At 57.7% G+C, this 20904-nt stretch overlaps 7 protein-coding genes across 7 annotated transcripts; 3 read left to right on the forward strand and 4 right to left on the reverse strand.

Annotated features, from left to right (window-relative positions):
• Nucleotides 1–812: 812 nt before the first annotated feature.
• Nucleotides 813–2616, reverse strand: MYCTH_2309878 (uncharacterized protein). Its single transcript, XM_003665763.1, has 7 exons — nucleotides 2244–2616; nucleotides 2092–2136; nucleotides 1927–2021; nucleotides 1854–1871; nucleotides 1492–1784; nucleotides 1188–1407; nucleotides 813–1109 (listed from the first exon to the last, which is right to left on the reverse strand). Exons 1-7 carry the CDS (start codon nucleotides 2349–2351, stop codon nucleotides 1004–1006), a joined length of 885 nt encoding a protein of 294 aa, XP_003665811.1. The 5' UTR covers nucleotides 2352–2616; the 3' UTR covers nucleotides 813–1003.
• An 894-nt stretch (nucleotides 2617–3510) lies between these two features.
• MYCTH_2309883 (uncharacterized protein) lies at nucleotides 3511–4974 on the reverse strand. The gene has a single exon (XM_003665764.1). It carries the CDS (start codon nucleotides 4809–4811, stop codon nucleotides 3783–3785), a length of 1029 nt encoding a protein of 342 aa, XP_003665812.1. The 5' UTR covers nucleotides 4812–4974; the 3' UTR covers nucleotides 3511–3782.
• Nucleotides 4975–6249: 1275 nt separating this feature from the next.
• MYCTH_2309885 (uncharacterized protein) lies at nucleotides 6250–8514 on the forward strand. Its single transcript, XM_003665765.1, has one exon. The coding sequence runs from the start codon at nucleotides 6941–6943 to the stop codon at nucleotides 8390–8392; it is 1452 nt and encodes a 483-aa protein (XP_003665813.1). The 5' UTR covers nucleotides 6250–6940; the 3' UTR covers nucleotides 8393–8514.
• Nucleotides 8515–8888: 374 nt separating this feature from the next.
• On the reverse strand, nucleotides 8889–9998 carry MYCTH_58873 (uncharacterized protein; the record flags this gene model as incomplete). Its single annotated transcript, XM_003665766.1, has 2 exons — nucleotides 8889–9502; nucleotides 9668–9998. 2 exons carry the CDS (start codon nucleotides 9996–9998, stop codon nucleotides 8889–8891), a joined length of 945 nt encoding a protein of 314 aa, XP_003665814.1.
• Nucleotides 9999–10893: 895 nt separating this feature from the next.
• Nucleotides 10894–14408, forward strand: MYCTH_2309890 (uncharacterized protein). The gene is made up of 6 exons (XM_003665767.1): nucleotides 10894–11279; nucleotides 11355–12578; nucleotides 12635–13057; nucleotides 13164–13309; nucleotides 13366–13821; nucleotides 13921–14408. Exons 1-6 carry the CDS (start codon nucleotides 11121–11123, stop codon nucleotides 14195–14197), a joined length of 2685 nt encoding a protein of 894 aa, XP_003665815.1. The 5' UTR covers nucleotides 10894–11120; the 3' UTR covers nucleotides 14198–14408.
• On the reverse strand, nucleotides 14393–17809 carry MYCTH_2140421 (uncharacterized protein). The gene is made up of 2 exons (XM_003665768.1): nucleotides 17371–17809; nucleotides 14393–17296 (listed from the first exon to the last, which is right to left on the reverse strand). The coding sequence occupies exons 1-2, from the start codon at nucleotides 17741–17743 to the stop codon at nucleotides 15081–15083; spliced, it is 2589 nt and encodes an 862-aa protein (XP_003665816.1). The 5' UTR covers nucleotides 17744–17809; the 3' UTR covers nucleotides 14393–15080.
• Nucleotides 17810–18455: 646 nt separating this feature from the next.
• On the forward strand, nucleotides 18456–19733 carry MYCTH_2112630 (uncharacterized protein; the record flags this gene model as incomplete). The annotated part of the gene is made up of 6 exons (XM_003665769.1): nucleotides 18456–18566; nucleotides 18789–18860; nucleotide 18984; nucleotides 19060–19167; nucleotides 19381–19391; nucleotides 19545–19733. 6 exons carry the CDS (start codon nucleotides 18456–18458, stop codon nucleotides 19731–19733), a joined length of 492 nt encoding a protein of 163 aa, XP_003665817.1.
• Between the last annotated feature and the right edge of the window lie 1171 nt (nucleotides 19734–20904).

Genomic DNA, 20904 nt, shown 5'->3' on the forward strand with positions numbered 1-20904 from the left:
AGTATCGCGAACCGGGGGAACACGCTTCGGTCTCCGTTTGAGAAGCAGGGGTGACACGAGACAGGGAATGGGCTGCTCTCGGTTGAGAGCTCCCCACACCTCATATTGCAACCACTTTGGACTGCGTTTGTGGGGAACACATCACTCACTCTCGCTTGAGCTGGTCGGGGCAAACGGGCAGGTTGGAATCCCGAACGACTCAAGCCGCTTGTTAGCTTGAACAATTGGCTTGCCAATTATCCATAATCCATATACCGCTCTCCAATCATTCACAAATCATGGAAGGTCTTTGAGCCGGTACTGCGTAATGTACGGACTGTAATCCGTACAGTACATACATACTACGTAGTTCAGGCTTCTCGATAAACGATGTGGGGTTCCTCGGCCTGTGCGCGCTAGCTTCCTTTAGCTCGCCAGAGGACCCCACCAATTGCGAATGAAAACAAAATCACATTCAGGGGTCCAACGCACCATCTTCCACGGCTCCGGTGATGTGCTCATTTCCCTAAACGATTCCAAGCGGGAGACCCCTAGCAGATAACGCAAACGACTTTCCGAGCTCTCACACCCCATGTGGTGCGAGCCCCCTAGTGTAAACCGTGCTCTGTATGTATTCCGACAGACGAGCCCTTTATTTCCTTCTGGAAATCATCTAGAACACGGGCCCTTGCAGCAACGCCGTCGCTTACCCGCCCTGGGGTTTGTCGGATGGGGTAGCCGATTCATGGCACCAAAGCGAGACCGATCCCCATCTCTACACAGTACGCAGTACATACACTAGCGACAGCACAAGTAGCTGGTTCCTGGATTACGCAGTACGGAGCAATGTTAGTTACACAGTAGCAGCTATGTTTAGGCGAATAATGTACTGTGTAAACACTGCTCTCGTTTGTAGTTAGCGTTAGTTACTATACTGCGTATAACGAAATTCTTGTCCCATCGACCTATGGTTACCACAGTATCTCTTCTTCTCTTAGCGCCAGGTGCTGCCAACCTGCCATGGTCACTCCTCCGCGTCGCTCATCGCATCCTCCTTTCCAGTCGTCATCAACGTCCCCTTCACATAGTGAAGGACCTCGGGCGTGATGCCCTCTAAAAACTCTCTGTCTCTGTACAACGCCATCAGTCACGCCCCTTCTCGGCACAGCACACCAAGAAGCATGCGTAGAAGAAAAGACAGGACTTACCTCCCGACGAGAGTAACAGTGTTCCTTTTCTTGCCCCACTGGGGATAGCTTCCGACCTTAACACCCTTTGGCTCGACGCGGGCAGCCAGCTCCGCTAGGTACTCGGCCACCTCGCTCTCGCCCAGCGGCGTCGAGATGCTGATCCGCGTTAACCCCTTGCCCTCGGGATCGGACAAACGGGGCAGGATGATGGGCGTCAGGCCGTTTAGGAGTTGTGTAACTATAGCAGGATTTGCCACTGGTCAACACGGCCATGGCTGGAGCGGGCGAGGCTCTGCGACAAAGAGCTGGGGAAGAGACTTACACAGCTTGGGCACGCCGGGCAGGATATGCACATTCCCATTAACCACGGCAATTGGAACCCATAGGTCTTTGCAGGGAAACAGAAACTGCTCCTCGAGGGGTCGGCTGGTGTCGGTGGGCAGCTCGACCATGCGCAGCTTGGCCCGTAAGGCGGGCGAATCAACATCCCAGTTGAATTCGGGCTGGCCCGGGCGCGGCTTAGAGAGCTTCTTCATCAGGGCATAGGCTTCCTTGTGCAGAATTAGGGGCAAGTCGAAGGCCTTGGCGATCGACTTGTAGGTGATATCGTCATGTCTGGATGCATGAGGTAAGCCTTCGTGGAATAGAGTGAGGAGGAAGCGGGGAGAAGGAGGAGGAGCTTACGTTGGCCCGATGCCGCCGCTAGGAAGACTCAACATGACGGTACTTGCTGAAGAGGACCGGATGGGGGACGTACCTTGTCACTACGAGGTCGTAGCGCTCGCTCATGCGGCGGACAGCCTCAATGATCTCGGCCTCATCATCCTCGATGACTTCAACACGCTTCAGGTTCTGCCTAGGGCATTAGGGGGTTCTGGTTCGCGACTTCTTGCGTGGAAGGCGGTGACGGGGAATGACATACAATGCCCAAGTTAAAACACCACTTGGCGACGTCGTGAGAATTGGTCTATCTCCTCCGTGTTAGCCTGCTGCGCCTCCGCGGTCATGCTGGGCTTGCTTGCTCACATCCTTGATCTGCAGTTCCGAGAGTCAGCGCCGGCGCCATAGCCGTACATCCTCCTGACCTGCCTTTCCACCCAGGACCTCGTCACCAATGATGAGACAAGCTGCCGTATGAATCTTCCTCGAAGCACGCTCGCTCGCTGTCGTCTGGGATGCCATGGTGCCGTTTCCTAGGATATCTCGAAGACCAGCAGTGACTGCAGCAGACGAATGGCCAAAGTTAGGCAGCGGTCTCGAAAAATGGCGTGCCACTTGGGATAGGCGCGAAAACATGGGGGCCTGCCTAAGCACGCAAGCTTAGCAAACGTTACCAGTATGATCTGTTATTATTTGCACTTCAAATAGAAGAAGGCAAGCACGATGCGAATCGGCTGCGGCAAGATGGAACCTAGGAAGCGGAACACACCACTGGGCCCAGCTTCCTCCGTCCCGTCCCATGGGCTCCGCTGCGCAGTGGGACCCATATTCTCGACCCCGTCTTGAATGCGGGGCATTCTCGTCAGCTTCAACCCCCCCCCCCCCCAACTTCACTCTGCCTGAACGCGCGCGACATCCGGGCTCCTCTACCTTGGGTACCTTAGATAGGACGAAACGCGACGGTTCCTCGCATACGACGGCATAGCGAGCTGAACTTTGCAGAGTATTGCTGAATCGTGAGAGGGTGCTCCCATAGGATCTGGCCAACATGGTACGCGGCCTCTGCCCCTCCCGTCGCAGCAGCTTCTGAGCTGATGAACCTACCATCCCGCACAGAGCTCCGAAGCAAGGCTATACACGTTCTCGCAAGAGACCAAAGACCACCTGCGCAAGTTTCGTTTGGGGACATCGCGAGCCAGCGGCCCTCAAGCCGTCATTTGTATGTATGTTTGTCTGTCCGGACAGCAATTGCTCACCTTTCGAGCTCAATCCTCTCTACCTTCCTGAGCTTCCTTCCTCACTGGGACCCCCCCCCCCCCCAAGAGGGCCATGTACCCGTAGACAAAGCTAACCTCCCGAGTTCCTATTGTTTGACGTAGATATGATTGATAAGCAAACCAAGGAGATCCGCCAAGATGAAGACCAAACGGTTTACACGTCGCTCGAGGAGCTGGCCGACGACCTGCCGGACCATTCGCCGCGGTTCATCCTGCTGAGCTACCCCCTAACGCTGGTAACATAACCCCCCTCTTTTTGGCTACCAACTCACTCATGGAAGTCAAAAGTGGACGAAAGCTAAAGTTTGTGTGTCGCAACCACTTAGGCTTCCGGTCGGCTCTCTGTTCCCTACGTCATGCTGTACTACCTGCCGACCACCTGCAACAGCGAGCTGCGCATGTTGTACGCCGGCGCCAAGGAGCTGATGAGGAACACGAGCGAGGTTACGCGCATCATTGATCTGGAGAGTGCGGAGGAGCTGGAAGAGGTGCCTAGCAAGTTGGCCTCTGCTTGAACCGCACTTCGGGATGGGGAGGGAAGAGGGACGAAAATCCGGGGGTGGGAACGAGGAGAGGAGAGAAATGGGTGGGGTGGGGTGTTGGCATTACGAATCATGATATTTCCTTCCTAGGCGCCTATCTTCTTCTATATGGGGCTGTTGAGGATATCTCGAATCTATTCTTCCGGCATGACCTCCTTGGGGTCCAACCCAAGCTGCTCCGCCAGCGCTCTGACCACCTGCTTCAGCGCGATACACGCGGGACTGGTCGGGTACCAGTCGAAGAAGTTCTTGCCATCGTCGCATGACATGCCCAGCCTCGGGTCCAGCGGCACCGCGCCCAAGAAGGGTATCCCCATCTCGGCCGCCAGCGCCCTGCCCCCGCCCGTCGTCGCCCGGAAGATCTCGGTCGCATGCGTGCAGTTGGGACACACAAACAGCGACATGTTCTCGACCAGACCCAATATCCTGATGCCCGCCTTGCGGCAAAAGTCAATCTCCTTGCGCACATCCAAGAGCGACACCTCCTGCGGCGTCGTCACCAAGACCGCGCCCTCGATGCCGCTCTCCTTGAGGAACGTGTTGACGCTCAGATGCTCGTCGCTCGTCCCCGGGGGCGTGTCGACCAGCAGGAAGTCCAGCTCCCCCCACTCGACGTCCTTCAGGAACTTCTTGATCAGCCCGTTCTTCTTCGGCCCCCGCCAGATGATGGCGTCGTCGCGGTTCGGCAGCATGAACTGGATGGACATGACGGCCAGGTTGTCCTCGGCCCAGACGGGCGACCACCCGGACGAGCTGACGTGGATCGTCTCGGCCTCGACCCCGAGCATCTTGGGGATGCTGGGCCCGCAGATGTCCGTGTCCATGATGCCGACCGTGTTGTCCTCGTTGGTGGCGAACGCCTGTGCCAGCTGCGTGGTCAGCGTGCTCTTGCCCACCCCGCCCTTGCCGCTGAGCACGAGGATCTTGTGCCTGACGCCTGCGAGGCGCGCCGTGATGAGGGGGATGTCCGGGTCCGGCCCCTTAGGCGCCGAGGCGCATATTGCTTGGTTCGGGCAGCCGGCGCATGAGTCGGCAGTGCCTGCCTGTTCGGATTCGGGGCCTGGGCAGTGTTCCGGCTCGGGGGCGACGAGCTGCGGCTTTTGTTTGAGGGGGTTTGCGAGGACGTCCTCTACAGGCTCTGGCGCTTCTAGCGACGGCGCCATTGTGAGCTCGGCGATGCGTTGCAATAAAGGGGCGAAATATCGTGATGGGAGAATAATGGAAGCTGGTCTTTGGCTTAGAAATCGCCCCTCGTTCCCACCCCAATGGCGCGGGAGTTTTGTGGTGGGGCTTATCTTATCACCTGGGACGTGGGGTCGGCGCTTGCGCTTACACTAGCGGCGGGAGCGCCTTCGCCATCCCGGACACCCCACGTTTCCGTCCCAGCCCCATGGGCCGGCAGTCGATGGGGCCTGGAAAATCACTTGCCCTGACGGCCAGTCTGGCAGGGCACAATGCTGCCGGATGACGGAGGTCTACTTGTTCAGTGCTAGCCATGGATCACTGCTGACTGATCGGTGGAGAAGTAGACTTCTAGTTATACAGTAATTATACTTTACAAATCACGAGAGGAATTTCCAGGAGTGTACTATACCCTGATAGTATATCTGTTCCTCAGGTGGGAGAAACTACAATTGTGGAGGGAGACATCGAAGGACAGCATAAATGGAGAGCTCCGCTACGAATTCAAAGCTGTGTGATTGAACGGACAACAGCCATATTGATCTCTGAGTCACGTTGACGCTCGCTCGAGACCACCAATTCCATCAATCCTCGCCCTCTGAATGGACGTTCGAATCGATGACTGGCGACGGGCTTTGCTGTTCGGTGCGGCGCGATCTCCAGGGACGATACAAATGGCAGTCTGCGCTCGCTTCACTGTTTCAGTGGCTGATTCTGTTCCGGTGCTGCGTAAGTGGCCGATGGTGGCCCCGTGAGTCACTGCGTCCTGAATCGGAGAGAAGGGAGTTGCCCTCCCCATCATGACCGCCGTTGCACGATAGAAGGACACGATATCCCACGCCCCAGGCACGTTGACGAGGCGACAATCGCCCTAGAGACCTCAATTTTTTTGGTGCTCCGCGACTGATTGGGCATCAGTCTTGCGCCAGCACAGTCGTGCCATTGGGTGACACCACTCTGAGGGTGTGCTCATCGTCGGGCGTCTATGGCGCTTTCCAAGTGCGGGGGTACGTTGGGTTGTCCGGCAGCAAGGTGCAGACTCGAACGGGAGGAATGCAACGGTTCTCAAGGCTGGGCCATTCGTCAATGGTTGGGAAATTGAAGGCGGAAAAAGCATGCACATCCAATTGATCGCGGGTGCAGGCGGTAGAAGAAAAGGGCAGCCTGTCGGAAGCCGCGACATATGCAGGAGGAAGAGATTGGCGATGGCGAGTGGCAGGTCGAACAGAGAGAACTGGGGCCGTTTTGCGGGACCCTGCAGCATGTGCTCACCTGACAGCGTGCGGGAGAGGAAGGTTCGGGCGTGTTGAGCTAACGTGCGACCCCTGCCGGGGCCCCTCAAAAAAGCAGCCGGTTGGTTGCCATTGGAACCACGCACCTCGACGTTTCCGGACTCCCACACCCCAGAAACGAGGCACCCACGGCTGCAACCATTGCCCGCGGTTGCCCCATCTCAGGTTGTCGCCGAATCGAGAGCGCGAGCCCAACGCCGTCTGAAGCAGATAATAACTCGAGTCGCGGCTCTCCGCGCGGGTTGCGGCTTCTTGCCCGGTATTGTCGGAGCTGCATGCCAGTCCTTTGACCCTCCATGACGCGTTGTGTTTGTCGCACCTCCTGCCTGCACGTAAACAAGTAAACAATCAACGCATGACGCGCGTCACCGGTCGTCCCCCTCCAAACCGCTGCGCTGTTTTGCGCTCCTGCCAGACTGTCGATGCGTCTGAGGATGATGCCAACAACGAAGAAGAAGCTGGGCTCGATCGGCTTGTTTATGCGGCAAGCCGACGGGAGCGTGGTCGCTGGTGGTGGTGGCCCGCAGGCCGGGAGCACTAGCAGCCCCCGGGCTGCCGGAGGGCCAGTGGGCCACCCTGCCCCTGCAACGCCTGCCCCTGCTTTGTCAGGCCCGGGGCCTCGAAGCGCGAGCGCGACGGGCCCATCGCAACTTCCGCAGTTGCAGCCACCCAACGAGATTGTCGCGGCTCGGCAAGAACGTCAACTGCCTGACACGCCTGCAACTTCCAGGTCAATACCCGTGCCCAAGATTGGCCGATACGCGGCCACGTCCCAGCCAACCGCGCCCATGAGCCTCCCTTTGCAGCATCTTCACCCAATGCAGCGGAGCAGGACGTCCGCCTCAGACACGGCACGTGAGGCCCCGCGGGGCCACAACGCCTGGGAAGACTCGACCGTGGCCTCCATGTTTGGCGACAACGAGAGCAGGGCTGGCTCGGAGAGGCTTCGTGTGCCCCAGGCAGGCCACAGCCGCCACTACAGCGATGTTCCGCCGCCGCAGAGGGCATTGCCCCGCCCACCCAGCCGCGCCCAGCACAAGCACGACGAGAGGCTGCCGTTCGTTATTGGCGAGAACGGAATGCTCAAGGTCATCCCGCCGCCCAGTGCTCAGAAAGCCCCCGAGACAGCTCCTGCCCCATTGGCCCTCAATGCCACGCCGAGTGGCGATATCTTCGACGACCAGAGCGTCAGGCAGGACGAACCTGATCATGAGGTCCGTCGGATCTTCGAAACGCCCACCAAAACCAACGGGCTTAGGCGCACCAAGCTCGCGTACCGAGAGAACCGCGATCTCAGAAGCAACGCATCACCAGAGCGGGTTGGCCCGGGGTATTCGCCCGAGTCGCAGACCGTGAGCCTGTCGCCGGAGAGACAGACGGAGGCGGGCGGCCACATCGACAAGATAAGGTTACAGGAGCGCCTGGCACGCGAGCGCGAGCGCCAACGTGAGCGCGAGCGTGAACGTGAACGTGAGAGGGAACGGGAGAAAGAACGGCAGCGGGAGCAAGAGCGGAACATCCAGAATCAACAGCCGAATCCTTTCGAGACCCTGACGCCCGTCGACTTCGACGATCCCGACTTCAACGACACCAAGGCAGCCGTCGTCGCGTCAAGTTCTGCCATCGACGCGGACGCGCTCAAGGAAGCTCTAGAGCGCACTCCGCGGGCTAATCGGCAACCACAGAAGCAGCTGTTCGCACCGCAGAACCACAACAACCTCCTCGGCGAGGCTCCCCCACCCCTCGGCCGCACAGCCAGCCGCCGACAGAAATCACCAACCAAGGAGCTGGCCCCGAACGCAGCTCCCACCACAATATCCCGGAAACGCCGCCAAAGCCTCGACTACAACGACGCCGAGCTACACGCCATGAGCTACTCAGAGCTGCGCAACCAAGATTTCGACTTTGACCCGCAGACCGCAGCGCTCCAGCAACCGTCTCTTCCGCCAACAGGGGGCAGCATCCAGGAGCGGCTCGAGCACTACAAATCAAAGGGCACTCTCGACCAGCACCAGTTCTTCACCCAGATCTCGATAGAGGAGTGGGACGAGGCGGGCGACTGGTTCCTAGAGCAATTTGGAACCGTCATGCAGCGGTTGAGGGAGGCGCGCAGGACAAAGCGGCGGCTAGTACAGCAGTATGAGGAGGAGATAGCCGCGAGAGAAGAGGCAGTGCGCGGCAAGATCGAGAATATTGGACGAACGCTGGAAGAGCTTAAGAAGGAGGGCCAGACGATGATGGAAGGGAAAGATGTGGATATGGAGTTTTAGGTGATACGTGGTGAATGGATGGTGATTGCGGGAGTGAGTGCCCAAGGGGGGTGTGGAAGGCGCGGCGATGTCGCTGCATGGTAGGGGTGTGTATAAGAATGATTTCCGGTCGATCCTGTTCTTCTGCTCTTTATTCTCCCCAACTTTCATTTTTCTCTCGACTCAGCCGGGATCATGACTGAGGAGCTAACGAACGAAAACCAACATTCTTATGACCTAACGACATGACTGACGATCTAACGACATGCTTAACGATTTCACGACAAGAATGGGATATACGGCCAGGCGGACGGGTGTTACGCGCTTGTTTCATGGAGGTGAATCGGAGCTGCATTCTTACATGGGATGCGGTGAGATATGGGCAAAAATCATACACAGGCGATGGCTAGGTATGTGCCTGAATCTCGGTAGGCTCGCTTTCTTTTTAATATGCACTAGGGAAAAAAAAGGAAACGAAAAGAGATGGTTTTTTTTTTCTCTTGTTCTCTAGTCAGGTCTAAATCACCATGCTCTCCACAACCCTCCGATCCCTCCCTACCACAACCCGGAGTTGGCACCCACGCTTTCCTGGCACGCCCTCAAAGACGCCTCGCCGCACCCCTTCTGTGAACAGCTCGTACGCGGGGTAATACGCATCCACAAACTTGACCACCTGCTCCTCAGTCATCCCGCTTCCCTTTTCCCGCCGCAGCTGCTCCTCCTGCTCCGCCCGCCAGGCGTAGACGTACTCGGTGTCCTCTGCGTCAATATGGATGAAGGCATCCAGCGCCCCGTTGATGACCCGGTCATAGTCGGCCAGCCGGTCGTTGACGAACTGCAGATGCTCCAGCTTGTGCCGGTGAAGGGTCCGGGACTGGCCGCCACCGCCGCCGCCGGCGCTCCATCGGGCGGCGAGGGCCGGGGCGGCCAGCGGCCGGAAGCCGACGCACCACCCTTCCAGGATCAGCACGCGGGGCGGGCGGTCGGGCGAGGTGGACGGCCAGGTGGACGGCGGCGCGCGGTCGCCCAGTCCCGAGAAGGCCGACTTGTCGTACTGCGGGATCGGGATCGGGTGGGAGCCGGCCTTGAGGGAGGCGAGGAACGCGGTGAGGAGGGGGATGTCGTGCGTTCCTGGATAACGTTGCAGTATGAGGTTAGCTGTTTATTATTATTGTTATTCCCCCCCCCCCCTTTTTTTTTTCCTTTTCTCTTCATATTTCTCTTTTCTCCCAGACGGGGGATCAAAGCCGGAGAAGGAGGGTTAGGGGTTGCGGAGTTGGGTTTGTTCGCACTTACCGGGCTCGCCTCTATGCTGCACCAACGCGTTATCCGGGTGTGCTGCCGCCAGCGCGAGCTGGTCTGCGTGCGTGAGGTAAAAGTCGTCGATGCTTACGACCAAGGTCGGCAACCCCTCGCGCTCCTGTAGCGTCTCGGCCAGGGCGCGGACGAGCGTTGTCTTGCCGACGCCTTGCACCCCATTCAGCCCGACGATGAACGGACGCTGTTCCGCTCTGTCGGGATGCTGTTTCCGGTGCTCTCCGATCCGCGACAGGATCCAGGGGATGATGATGGGCGATTTGTCGTCGACCACGCGGGTCTGCAGAGGCGTGTCTGGCGCCGGCTCCATACTTGCACTTCAACAGATGGAGAATCGCTTGTCATTGACTCGAGTCCATCAACCGTTCGCAAAGTGTCATCCTATCCCTGGTATCATTCTAGCGTGCCTGGACCCAGTCGCTGCGGTTGATCGCCAGTCTACGCCGAATTCCAGCTTGGCAGCGCATGCGGGGTACATACAGTGGTACCTGATTGAATTGGGGTAGTACTCCGTACCGCGGGGAACTTGTTTCGAGAACTGTGGGGATCACATGTAAGACGTATGATGGAGCGGGATTCTGGAAGAACCGTGGCACATCAGGTACAGTACATACATGGTTAACCCTCAGTACACCAAGCTTTTGGATGTCAAAGACCAATGGGGTGACGTTCAGGTCTCCCCGTTGAATCTTTGCATGTCCTTAATTCAAACTTGCCATCCTTGCAGAGTTCGACCGGTGACGGGCTTAAACCTCGAGGGATGCTGGGGCCACCGGACCCGGGTGCAGCCACTGGCCTCGGTCTGAACAAACCCGACGCGTTGGCATTGACATTGCGGTCTCCTGGGCGGGTTACTCTTCCCGGCGTATCTTGGACTGCTCCTGTCAGTAACCGGTCGAATTCAGGCTCATTCCGAAATATGCCAGCAAATATGCGAGTTTCGTTCCCTCCGTGTGAGATGTCTCGAAAATGCTTCCAAAAATGTTGCGCCGGTGCTGCCGTTTGGAAAAGGTCACCCGCAACGCGAAACTCGACTGATTGGCTGGTAGGTGACCGGGCACGGGCTACGGCGAGTTGCATGTGAAAATGGCCCTGCGTCACGGTGGGGCCCATTCAGTGGTTTCGGCAGCATCCCCCGCTCTCGGCAATGCTGGCTAACAGTGGGGATGGAACACACGAGGCCAAGTAACAACCGTATTGCCTCGGCTTAACACGCCGGCAGCTCAGTGCTGGCAGCAGCACTTGCCGACGTCAAACGTGCTCCCCCTTATAGACGTGCGTCGTTTCCGGCCTACGTCCTCCTGCAGTCTTTCTTCCCGCAATCAACACCGGAGTAAGCTTGATTGCGACGCTCTTGTTTCACGACCGCCATTTTTTTTCTTGTTCCTTTTCCCATTCTCTCTCATTTTTCACACATCCATCCAGATTCGACATGGCGGATCAATTGCGGTTCGACGGCCAGGTCGTTGTCGTCACCGGCGCGGGCGGCGGTCTCGGCAAGGCCTATGCCACCTTCTTTGCGTCGCGCGGCGCCAGCGTCGTCGTGAATGATCTCGGCGGGTCCTTCAAGGGCGAGGGTAACGACACCAAGGTCAGTTCGCATCTTGCTGCGTTTTTTCATTTATGAATATGAACCGGGAACGGCTAACGTTTCCAACCCCCCCAGGCCGCCGATGCCGTGGTCAACGAGATCAAGGCCGCCGGCGGCAAGGCCGTCGCCAATTATGACAGCGTCGAGAACGGCGACAAGATCATCGAGACGGCTATCAAGGCGTTCGGCCGCATCGACATCCTGATCAACAACGCCGGTATCCTGCGCGACATCAGCTTCAAGAACATGAAGGACCAGGACTGGGACCTGATCTTCAAGGTGCACGTCAAGGGCAGCTACAAGTGCACCCGCGCCGCCTGGCCCTACTTCCGCAAGCAGAAGTACGGCCGCGTCATCAACACGGCCTCTGCCGCCGGTCTGTTCGGCAACTTCGGCCAGGCCAACTACTCGGCTGCCAAGCTCGCCATGGTTGGCTTCACCGAGACTCTCGCCAAGGAGGGCGCGAAGTACAACATCATCTGCAACGTCATTGCGCCCGTTGCTGCTAGCCGCATGACCGAGACCGTCATGCCGCCAGATGTCCTGGCGCTGATGAAGCCCGAGTGGGTCGTCCCCCTGGTGGCTGTTCTGGTGCACAAGAACAACACGACCGAGTCCGGCTCCATCTTCGAGGTTGGCGGCGGTCACATTGCCAAGCTCCGTTGGGAGCGGTCCAGCGGTCTCCTGCTCAAGTGCGACGAGACCTACACTCCTGGCGCGATCCTCAAGAAGTGGGATCGCGTGACCGACTTCTCCAACCCCCAGTACCCCAGCGGCCCCAACGACTTCCTGACGCTCCTCGAGGAGTCGCAGAAGCTTGGCCCCAACGAGCAGGGCGAGAAGATTGACTTTGCCGGTCGTGTCGCCCTGGTCACTGGCGGCGGTGCGGGTATCGGCCGTGCCTACTGCTTGGCCTTTGCCAAGGCCGGTGCTGCGGTCGTCGTTAACGACCTTGTCAACCCTGACGGCGTCGTAAACGAGATCAAGAAGCTGGGTGGCAAGGCCGTTGGTGCCAAGTTCTCTGCCGAGGATGGTGATGCCGTGGTTAAGGCCGCCATTGATGCGTTTGGCCGCATCGATATCGTGATCAACAACGCCGGCATCCTGCGGGACAAGGCCTTCACCAACATGGACGACAGCCACTGGGATCCCGTCATGAACGTCCACGCCCGCGGCACCTACAAGGTCACCAAGGCTGCCTGGCCTTACTTCCTGAAGCAGAAGTACGGCCGTATCGTCAACACGACCTCCACCAGCGGTATCTACGGCAACTTCGGCCAGGCCAACTACGCTGCGGCGGTAAGTGATCCAAAAAAAGAAGTCGGGACCGCGGAACATTCTGCTGACTGGAACAGAAATGCGCGATTCTCGGCTTCTCCCGCGCCCTGGCTCTCGAGGGTGCCAAGTACAACATCTACGTCAACACCATTGCTCCCAATGCTGGCACTGCCATGACCAAGACCATCCTTCCCGAGGAGCTTGTCCAGGCTTTCAAGCCGGAGTACATTGCGCCCCTCGTGCTCGCGCTCTGCAGCGACAAGGTGCCCAACCCGACGGGCGGCCTGTACGAGGTTGGCAGCGGTTGGGTTGGCCAGACCAGGTGGCAGCGCTCCGGCGGCCACGGCTTCCCCGTTGATGTGCCCCTTACTCCCGAGGCCGTCGTCAAGAACTGGGAGCGCATCGTCACGTTCGACGAACGGGCCGACCACCCCGAGAAGACGCAGGACAGCCTGCAGAAGATCATGGCCAACATGGAGAACCGGAGCGGCGGAGGAAAGGTATGATTTTGCTTCCTGTCCCGCATGTTCCACTTCTACCATGTATTATAGCATCATGAGACATTATGTAGAATACATGATTTTGTTAACGCGTCTGTTTCCGTAGAGTGCCGAGTCCAACCAGTATCTCGACGCAATCCAGAAGGCCCTCAAGGCAGAGGGCAAGGGCACCGAGTTCAAGTTCACCGAGCGCGACGTGATGCTGTACAACTTGGGCATCGGTGCCAAGCGGACTGATCTGCGTTACGTCTTGTAAGATGCTCTCTCGTTCCAGCTTCTGGGATCGCCCTAAAACTGACGGCATCTAGCGAGGGCAACGAGGACTTCCAAGCCATTCCCACCTTTGGCGTCATCCCCCCCTTCGACGCCGAGACCCCCTACAACCTGGACGAGCTCGTTCCCAACTTCTCCCCCATGATGCTCCTCCACGGCGAGCAGTACCTCGAGGTCAGGAAGTATCCCGTCCCTACCTCGGGTCGGCTCATCTCCAAGGCCAAGCTGCTCGAGGTTGTGGACAAGGGCAACGCGGCCATTGTTAAGTCGGGCGTGACGACCGTCAACGCCGAGACGGGCGAGGACGTCTTTTACAACGAAATGACGGTCTTCTTGCGCGGGTGCGGCGGCTTCGGCGGCCAGAAGAAGCCGGCGGACCGGGGCGCCAGCACGGCGGCCAACAAGCCCCCCGCACGCGCGCCCGATGTCGTGGTCGAGGAGAAGACGACCGAGGAACAGGCCGCCTTGTACCGGTTGAGTGGTGACTACAAGTACGTTCTCCCCCTCCCCCCCCCCCCCTTTTCTTACCCGCTGCTGCTAGGCAAAAGACAAACACGTATGCTGACTGCGACACGTTGAAAACAAAACAGCCCCCTGCACATCGACCCAGCCTTCGCCAAGATGGGTGGCTTCAAGGTGCCCATCCTGCACGGCCTCTGCTTCTTCGGCATCGCGGGCAAGGCCGTCTACGAGAAGTTTGGCCGGTTCAAGAACATCAAGGTGCGCTTTGCCGGCACCGTGCTGCCCGGCCAGACGCTGGTGACCGAGATGTGGAAGGAGGATGGAGGCAAGAAGGTCATCTTCCAGACCAAGGTCAAGGAGACGGGCAAGCTGGCTATCGGCGGGGCGGCGGCCGAGCTGGTCTAGGCGGCTAATCACAGCCCGAGTCCCGCCGTGAGGGAAGGGGGCGATGGAAGAAGTGGGAAAGGGATTCCGCAGGACGCAAAACAAACCGATGGCAGTTTGGGGAGATGGGACCTCTTATTCCGGGAGATGGCGCTCGATGAGTTTGTGAGCACATAAGGAAAGGTTAGCGCGGATTCAAGGATCGGCCGACTTTTTAGAGTGTATCATTAGCGTTGTCCTTGTTTTTTCCTTTACTAAGACAGACTGCCACCTATGAATGTCTGCCCTCATTCCGTTTCCCACGGGTTACTCGCGTGGTTTCTCTCAAGTCGAGTGCTGTCGTCCATTCGAATGGGTATCATAATCCGTGCTTTTTCACGGTCTTTCCCTCAAATGTTTTTTTTTAACTCCTTCCTTCCTTGCTTGCCACCCCCAGCCCATGCTCATCCCCTAAATGAAAACATTGAAGTTGGCTGGAACAAGCCGTCGGGATGATGCTGGCTCCGGAGAAGCAGCTCAACCACTGTAGCAACGCCGACCAGACCAAAACCGACCAGCCAACCGACCAAACAACCGATAAAGCCCACCAACCTAGAAACAGAAACAGATGAAAACCAAGCAGCTCTCCGGCATGATCTCTCTCTCTTTCTCTCCACGCTGTGTCGCGTCATAGCCATGAACCAATCCATTGACCGTTTGTTCGCCCATAGCCGTCCCCCGCTTCGAGCCATCCTTGGATGGTTTTTAAAGGCGAAAAAAAAACCTATTCAAAAAGTCGATAATCAAATAGATCGAACAAAAACGGAAATAAATAAATAAGATAAGATAAGAGGGGACGGGGAACCAAAAGAAAATAACAAGAAAACACACTGGCCGAGAAATCTGGCCTCGACCAAACAGCCGCTCAGGCGGCAGCCGATTCAATGTTCTCCCTATCCTTCTCCGAAGCACTCCCAGGGGGGAGGTTCACAGCCTTCAAGCAGTCATCACGGCCAACTCTCGCCTCCTCCCGCAGCTGGTCCTCTTTGGCGACGTCGGCCTGACGCTCGGATGCGGTGTCAAAGTCCGTCTCGGCCGTCTGGGGCGTAGTTGGATCCCTATCGGAGTCATCCTCTGTCGGGGAGGCGGGTCCGGTGGTTTGTGGGGTGGCCGAAACGGCCGTTGAGGACGGCGAGGCCGTCTTGCTCTGGCTCCCAGTCTCGTCATCGCTTCCGTGCCCCTGCTCAGACGCGTTTCGGTCTGTGCTGGGGGGAATGGAGAGGGAGGCTGGGCGGGATGCGGTTGCGGTCTTGTCGACTGCCACGGCAGTGCAGGTGGATGATGAGTTCTTGATGTGTCGCGGGCTGCTCGGCCGCGGTACCTGTGTGGGGGAACCTCCCGCCGTTACCGGGGCGTGGTCGTGCTCTGGAGTGGTGGCGTTGTCGTCGGCGCGAGATTCGATCGAGAGCAATGAGCTTCGGGCGGGGCTCTTGAGCGAGGACACATCGCCGAAGTCGCTCTTACTTCCTCGCGACACGCGGGCGGGACTGCGCGCTGGGAGGGGAGGCGGGACCCGCTTTGGAATGGTGACGATAGCGCCCTTGACTTGCATTACTTGCGTGATCTGCGGCCGCTGAATGGAGGTCCGCACTGGTGGTTGTGCCGAGGCCGTGGCAACTTCGCAAATGATGGGCTCTTCATCGACGTCCTCGTCGTCTTCGTCATCGGCGTCTTCGTCCTGTTCGTTGGTGGCTTCCGGGCTGGATTCCTCGCTCACAGCACCTGGCTCGACGGCTCGGTTGACAGGCTCAACCTTCTCGTCTTCCATCGTCTTGACCTCCGTGGCCGTTGTAACGTCCGTAGTTTCGGCCTCTTTGGTTGACTTGCCCTCTGTCCCGGTGGCGACACCTGGCCCCTTCATCTCCTTGGTTTCGACGGCTTGTGCTGGTGGTGCCGGCGCCACTGGCTCCATCGTCCTTCGTTTCAGCCGCTCGAGGATGCTTGCGTCGACTTTCGTGTAGTCCACTTCCTCGGGTTCCACAACGGTCGGCAGCCTCTCGACGCTGTCCTTCCCATCGTCACTGTTGGCGCGGCTGAAAGTCGTGTCAGCCGTGCTCGTGACATCCGTCTGCGTGCAGGCATCCGTCATCGCAGTCGCCTGGGTACGCGCCGACATGCAACTCCCACGATTGCTCCTCGAGACAAAGGTGTCCATACTCTGACGACTAAACCTTCCGTACAAAGGACTGCTGGGACTTGGCTGAAACTCAAACTGCGTGCTGGTCGGACGGTGCTTGGTTCCGGCCTCTCGGATCTCGATGCCCGCCATTTCTAAGCCGATGACTCCGAACGGATCCGGATCGTTGGCGTCCGGGATGCCAAAAGCTACTTTGGTCGGTGAAGTGAGGGAAGCGAGAGACTCCCTAGGGCTCTCGATATCAGCATCGCCAGGCGCTGGCTGCTGCGCAAGCCATTCCATCATCGCCTTGTCGTAGTCAGAGCGGCCCTCGGCGGCCTTGATGACCTCGAACAAGGGACGCATCTGGGGGATTTCCTTGGGAATGTTTCCGGCGAGGATATCCAGGATGGTGACGCCGGCGCAGTAGAACCTCTCGTTCTCGTTGCAGCGTTCCGTCACCATCGAGCCGTCCAGCTGCACTGCCTGATGCTTTCCCCTAGCCTTCACATACGTCAGGACGGTCTCGCTGATCTCCTTCCACCTGATCTCGGGGTCCTTGGATCCGGCCGCAACGAGTGGGCCGACGGTCAGGCTGACATCGACGCCTAGAATCAGCCTCGGGCGAGTGAAGAGCTCGAGTGTCTGGACGCTGTTGATGACTAATAAGCAGTCGTAAATGTCGACGCCCATGAGGAAGGCCAGCTCGGCCGTGTGAAGGATGATTGCGGATGGAGGCGACCAGGTCCCGTCGGCCTTGCGCGCCGTGATCAAACCGGCTCCGCCTGACCCTGACATCCAGAGGCCGGAGCGCATGCACGAAAAGACGGCGAGGCCCACGGCATTCTGTATAATCCGTGGGGGGATCTTTTTAGTGATGTACTTTGTTGTCGACGCTGATTCCGCCGGCGTTGTCTCGCTCTGTTCACTCGGCTCGTCGGATTCCTGAGAAAGGAAGCCGTCAACTATGCGCCTGTTAGCCCAGTCCCAGCTACAAGGGCAACAACAACAACGAGAAAGCCCACTGAAAGAGACCTACAGCAAAACGACTTGATGATCCTTGCGGCCTTGTCGCACTCCTTATCGAGGGTTGTTGGCCAATACGTTTCTCTGCCGTAGCGGGTGCGCGCTCCGGGCGTCGTCGTTGTCGTCGTCGTCGTCGTCGAGGTGTTGATCCGGCTAGCAGGCACGATCTTCTCTGCCCAGCCGAATACCTTGTCCAGGGCGCCGGGTGTCTTTGGCGGCAAGGGGCTGCTGCTGGTACCGGTGTTGCTGCTACTGCTGCTGCTGCTGCTGTTGCTCTTGTTGCTGTTGTTGCTGCTGTTGTTGTTGTTGTTGTTGTTGTTGTTGGAACCGGGGGTGCTCTGTCTCGACCGATCCCACGAGGGGAGCAGAGCCGAGACGCGATACATGGTGAGTCGACTGCACGACGGCGCGGGCACCTGTTCCGCACCAGGCTCACCGGAATTCGATGCTGGGTGCAAGTGAGCGAGGGGAGGAGGTGAGGGCGGCAGAGCGGGCAATGGGGTGCCGCTGCCGTTTTCAACCGGAGTCTAGAAGCGGTTTTCGAGCCAGGTCCTAGCGTTCTGAAGCCGGGCCACTGGGAGCGGCCTGTGGAGGAGGCCAGTGACGTGGGCAGGCGCCGGCAGTCCCCGCCCAAAGAGCCGTGAGAGCCGTAAGAGCCCGGCGGCGCCAGTCAGAAAGCAACCTGAAAAAGCCCAGAACACTCAGCCCGGCAGGGGTCTTGAAGCTGGGCCGAGCGTCGGCTGGAGCGGCAGTGGCGACGCACCCACCTCTTCCTCAGGGCCACACTCAGGCTGTCGGCCAACAACACTCCTAATTATTCAGTGGAGGCCTTGCGCGGCAATGACGATGGAGCCAGTTTTTTCTTTTCTTTTTTTTTTTTTTCTGCGCTTTACCGGGCTTTTCGGTCTGCAGGGCGCACGAGTGGGCCCACAGTTCTTTCCGTCTCGGGCTGAGATTGGAACTCGGAGGGCTTTTGCTCGCTTGCGGCTCCGTTTGGTGCCTGACAGCGATTGATTGTCCGGGACAAAAAAAAGTAACATTAATATGCAAAGGGCACGGCCGTCGACATGACCAGCGCAGGAGGATGATCTCGGCGCCATGCGCCGTCGAGCGCGGTCCGTGCCAATTCTGCCGATCGCGAACCAACAGTCTGCTCTCAATTCAGAGCTTGCGGCGTCCGGGCATTTCCAGGATGAAGGTGGCGGGAGTGTAGGTTCGCGGGAAGAGGGGCAGGCGTCGGCTCAGGAGGATGGCATGCACAACGGAGAGGAGGAACGACTTGCATTTGTTTGTTTGCCCAAGTCGACAGGGAAGTCTGATGCAGAAGAATGGCGCCTGTGCTTGTGGAATGCGACTATCTACTGACTACATACGTGATTTGAGTGAGACCTGCCACTGCCAGTAATCTGAACTGACACGCTAATTGTCCAGTTCATGATTATAATTCGTGCAACTGAGTCGGGTTCTGCCCGGTCCTCGTGGACCCAGCCTCAACGCGGTACTGTATGTACTGTACGTTGCGTGCCTCATACTTTCCAGGTTCTACCTTGCAGGTGCAGTACCTGACAGACCTGATGGTGGGGACCCAACGCTTTTTCCCTCTTGTGACGTTATTACGGAATACAGAGTAAGCCGTGGTGTACACAGTAGATGCCATTCCGGCCAGCTGCGAAGAAGCAGAAACTGTCTCATTGTTTCCCAGCTCCGGGACCCCATGCCGTCGACCGGTGTATCGCACTAGCTGTGATATCCCGCACCCCTCCCCTCCGCGCCGCAGCGGGAGGCGGCGAGATCACGGCATGCACGCCCGGTATGTATGTATGTATGTACGCCCGTACAGTACATGCATACCTCGCACATACAGATATACCCAGGTACATACCTGGTAGGGAGTTGCACCCAACTCAGTCAACCCAATGTGCGGCGATCTCCATTCTCAACCCGATCCAGCGCATCCTTCTCCACTAATTAACGTAGTGTATGGAGGCATGTACGGATTAGTGTATGTACTATGTATGTACAGTACGTGTGTATGTATGTACATATATACCTTCCAATTAAGTATGCATCCGACCGAGTCCACATGCGCTTCTCAGGGATCACGCAGCAGCACCACTGCAGCCCAATCTGGTATCAATCAGCCTCGCCTGTGAATTTCCCCTCCACTGCACGACGACATCTGACCAGGTTCTATTCCAAATGATCACCCTGGACCCTTTTTTCTGGTTCAACACAGCATTATCATCATCATCAACCCAAAATGCGTCCGACAAGCGGCAGACAAAAGTCTATCCAAGACATGGTTGCTCGAGTGTCTCGGACGGCAGCATGTGTTGGTGTAGCTACATCCAGGACAATACCAGAACTCACGCGTAGGAAAACACTACGAGGGAGACTCTCACTTGCCTCCAGTTACAGCGTCAACTGCTTTGACGTGCCCTTCCGGGAAAGAGGGTTGGGATGGTCGGCTTCTTCCCGATCGGATCTTTTTTTTCGCACTTGCACTAAGGTTGGTGAGAGAGGGAATCCTCTCGACCAAAAAAAAAAAAAAAAAAAAAAAAAAATAAAAAAAAAACCGGTTTCACGTTGAAGATTGCGCGTTGGATATGACGGGAGATTTAGACCCCTCAAGGAGAGAGACATGACTGAACCGCCATCCAACGGCTATGCTGTTCATATGTTTATCTGCTCGCTTTTTGTTGCAACTGTCCAAGGGAAACACACACACGTGCGCGCGGAGATGCTGTTATTACTCTGGGACGCGTCCTGCTTGACCGCGTCGCCCAACGATGATGCAAACCAAGCTTGTCGTCATCGTCGGCCCTTGGCAAGACAAAGCAACTGTCTCAACTGTCGGCCCGCACAAGGATCAGGCTCAGCAGCCGCACAGGCTGATTCCCAACCTACACTAACTATGCTACGGGCAGCCAATGGGGCGAGGTAAGAAGGCCAGGTTATGCATATGGTATGTCGTTAGGAGATCCCGCATTAACTAGTGTATGATGGGACCTCCCGTGTGCACATGCAACGCATACATGCATAACTATTTCGTACATTGTCAAGGGTTCATCCGCGTCAGGAAGCGATACGGAAACGCGTTAATAATCCTTCTCGACTTCTGGGAAGTGGTTACGGTGCGTTTCTGTCTCCAGTCCCCTTCGCGGTGAATGTATGTATGTATGTATGTATGCATATATCTTGAAGGTATTAGCTATGCAAGACGAGACAGATCCTTGTACAGCATATACGAGCCGTTTCAGGAAATACGTATAGATGGACTTCTGTCAGCCAAACGCCGAGGGGAGAACCACCTCTGCCAACCAACCTGGATCGGATGTTGTGTTGTGGTGTGATGGTGTCACGGTCATTCGTTGCGCCGGGGACATGTTCCTCTTGAGCCTCCTCCTCCTCCTCCTCCTCCTCCTCCTTCCCTCCCGCTCATATGTTGCGCCTCACGACTGCTGACCCTTTTCAGCTCGTTGCACCCCCGCCGCTCTCGTTTCCGAATTGTCCGCGTCTGCGCGAGCGTGCGAGCTGGGCTGGGTCT

This window comes from Thermothelomyces thermophilus, chromosome 6, assembly GCF_000226095.1.
Source record: "Thermothelomyces thermophilus ATCC 42464 chromosome 6, complete sequence".
In the NCBI taxonomy this organism is placed as follows: domain Eukaryota; kingdom Fungi; phylum Ascomycota; class Sordariomycetes; order Sordariales; family Chaetomiaceae; genus Thermothelomyces; species Thermothelomyces thermophilus.

What these genes read in the sequence shown, in the direction of transcription:
- MYCTH_2309885 (XM_003665765.1), top strand. Translation starts at nt 6,941, where the DNA reads ATGCAGCGGAGCAGGACGTCCGCCTCAGACACGGCACGTGAGGCCCCG.
- MYCTH_2309878 (XM_003665763.1), bottom strand. Translation starts at nt 2,351, where the DNA reads ATGGCATCCCAGACGACAGCGAGCGAGCGTGCTTCGAGGAAGATTCAT. An exon ending in GAAAGGCAGGTCAGGAGGAT is followed by an intron (nt 2,137 to 2,243) that starts GTACGGCTATGG and finishes CGGAGGAGATAG; the next exon opens with ACCAATTCTCACGACGTCGC. An exon ending in GGTGTTTTAACTTGGGCATT is followed by an intron (nt 2,022 to 2,091) that starts GTATGTCATTCC and finishes TGCCCTAGGCAG; the next exon opens with AACCTGAAGCGTGTTGAAGT.
- MYCTH_2140421 (XM_003665768.1), bottom strand. Translation starts at nt 17,743, where the DNA reads ATGTATCGCGTCTCGGCTCTGCTCCCCTCGTGGGATCGGTCGAGACAG. An exon ending in GATCATCAAGTCGTTTTGCT is followed by an intron (nt 17,297 to 17,370) that starts GTAGGTCTCTTT and finishes ACAGGCGCATAG; the next exon opens with TTGACGGCTTCCTTTCTCAG.
- MYCTH_2309883 (XM_003665764.1), bottom strand. Translation starts at nt 4,811, where the DNA reads ATGGCGCCGTCGCTAGAAGCGCCAGAGCCTGTAGAGGACGTCCTCGCA.
- MYCTH_2309890 (XM_003665767.1), top strand. Translation starts at nt 11,121, where the DNA reads ATGGCGGATCAATTGCGGTTCGACGGCCAGGTCGTTGTCGTCACCGGC. An exon ending in ACTGATCTGCGTTACGTCTT is followed by an intron (nt 13,310 to 13,365) that starts GTAAGATGCTCT and finishes GACGGCATCTAG; the next exon opens with CGAGGGCAACGAGGACTTCC. An exon ending in CGGTTGAGTGGTGACTACAA is followed by an intron (nt 13,822 to 13,920) that starts GTACGTTCTCCC and finishes AAAACAAAACAG; the next exon opens with CCCCCTGCACATCGACCCAG.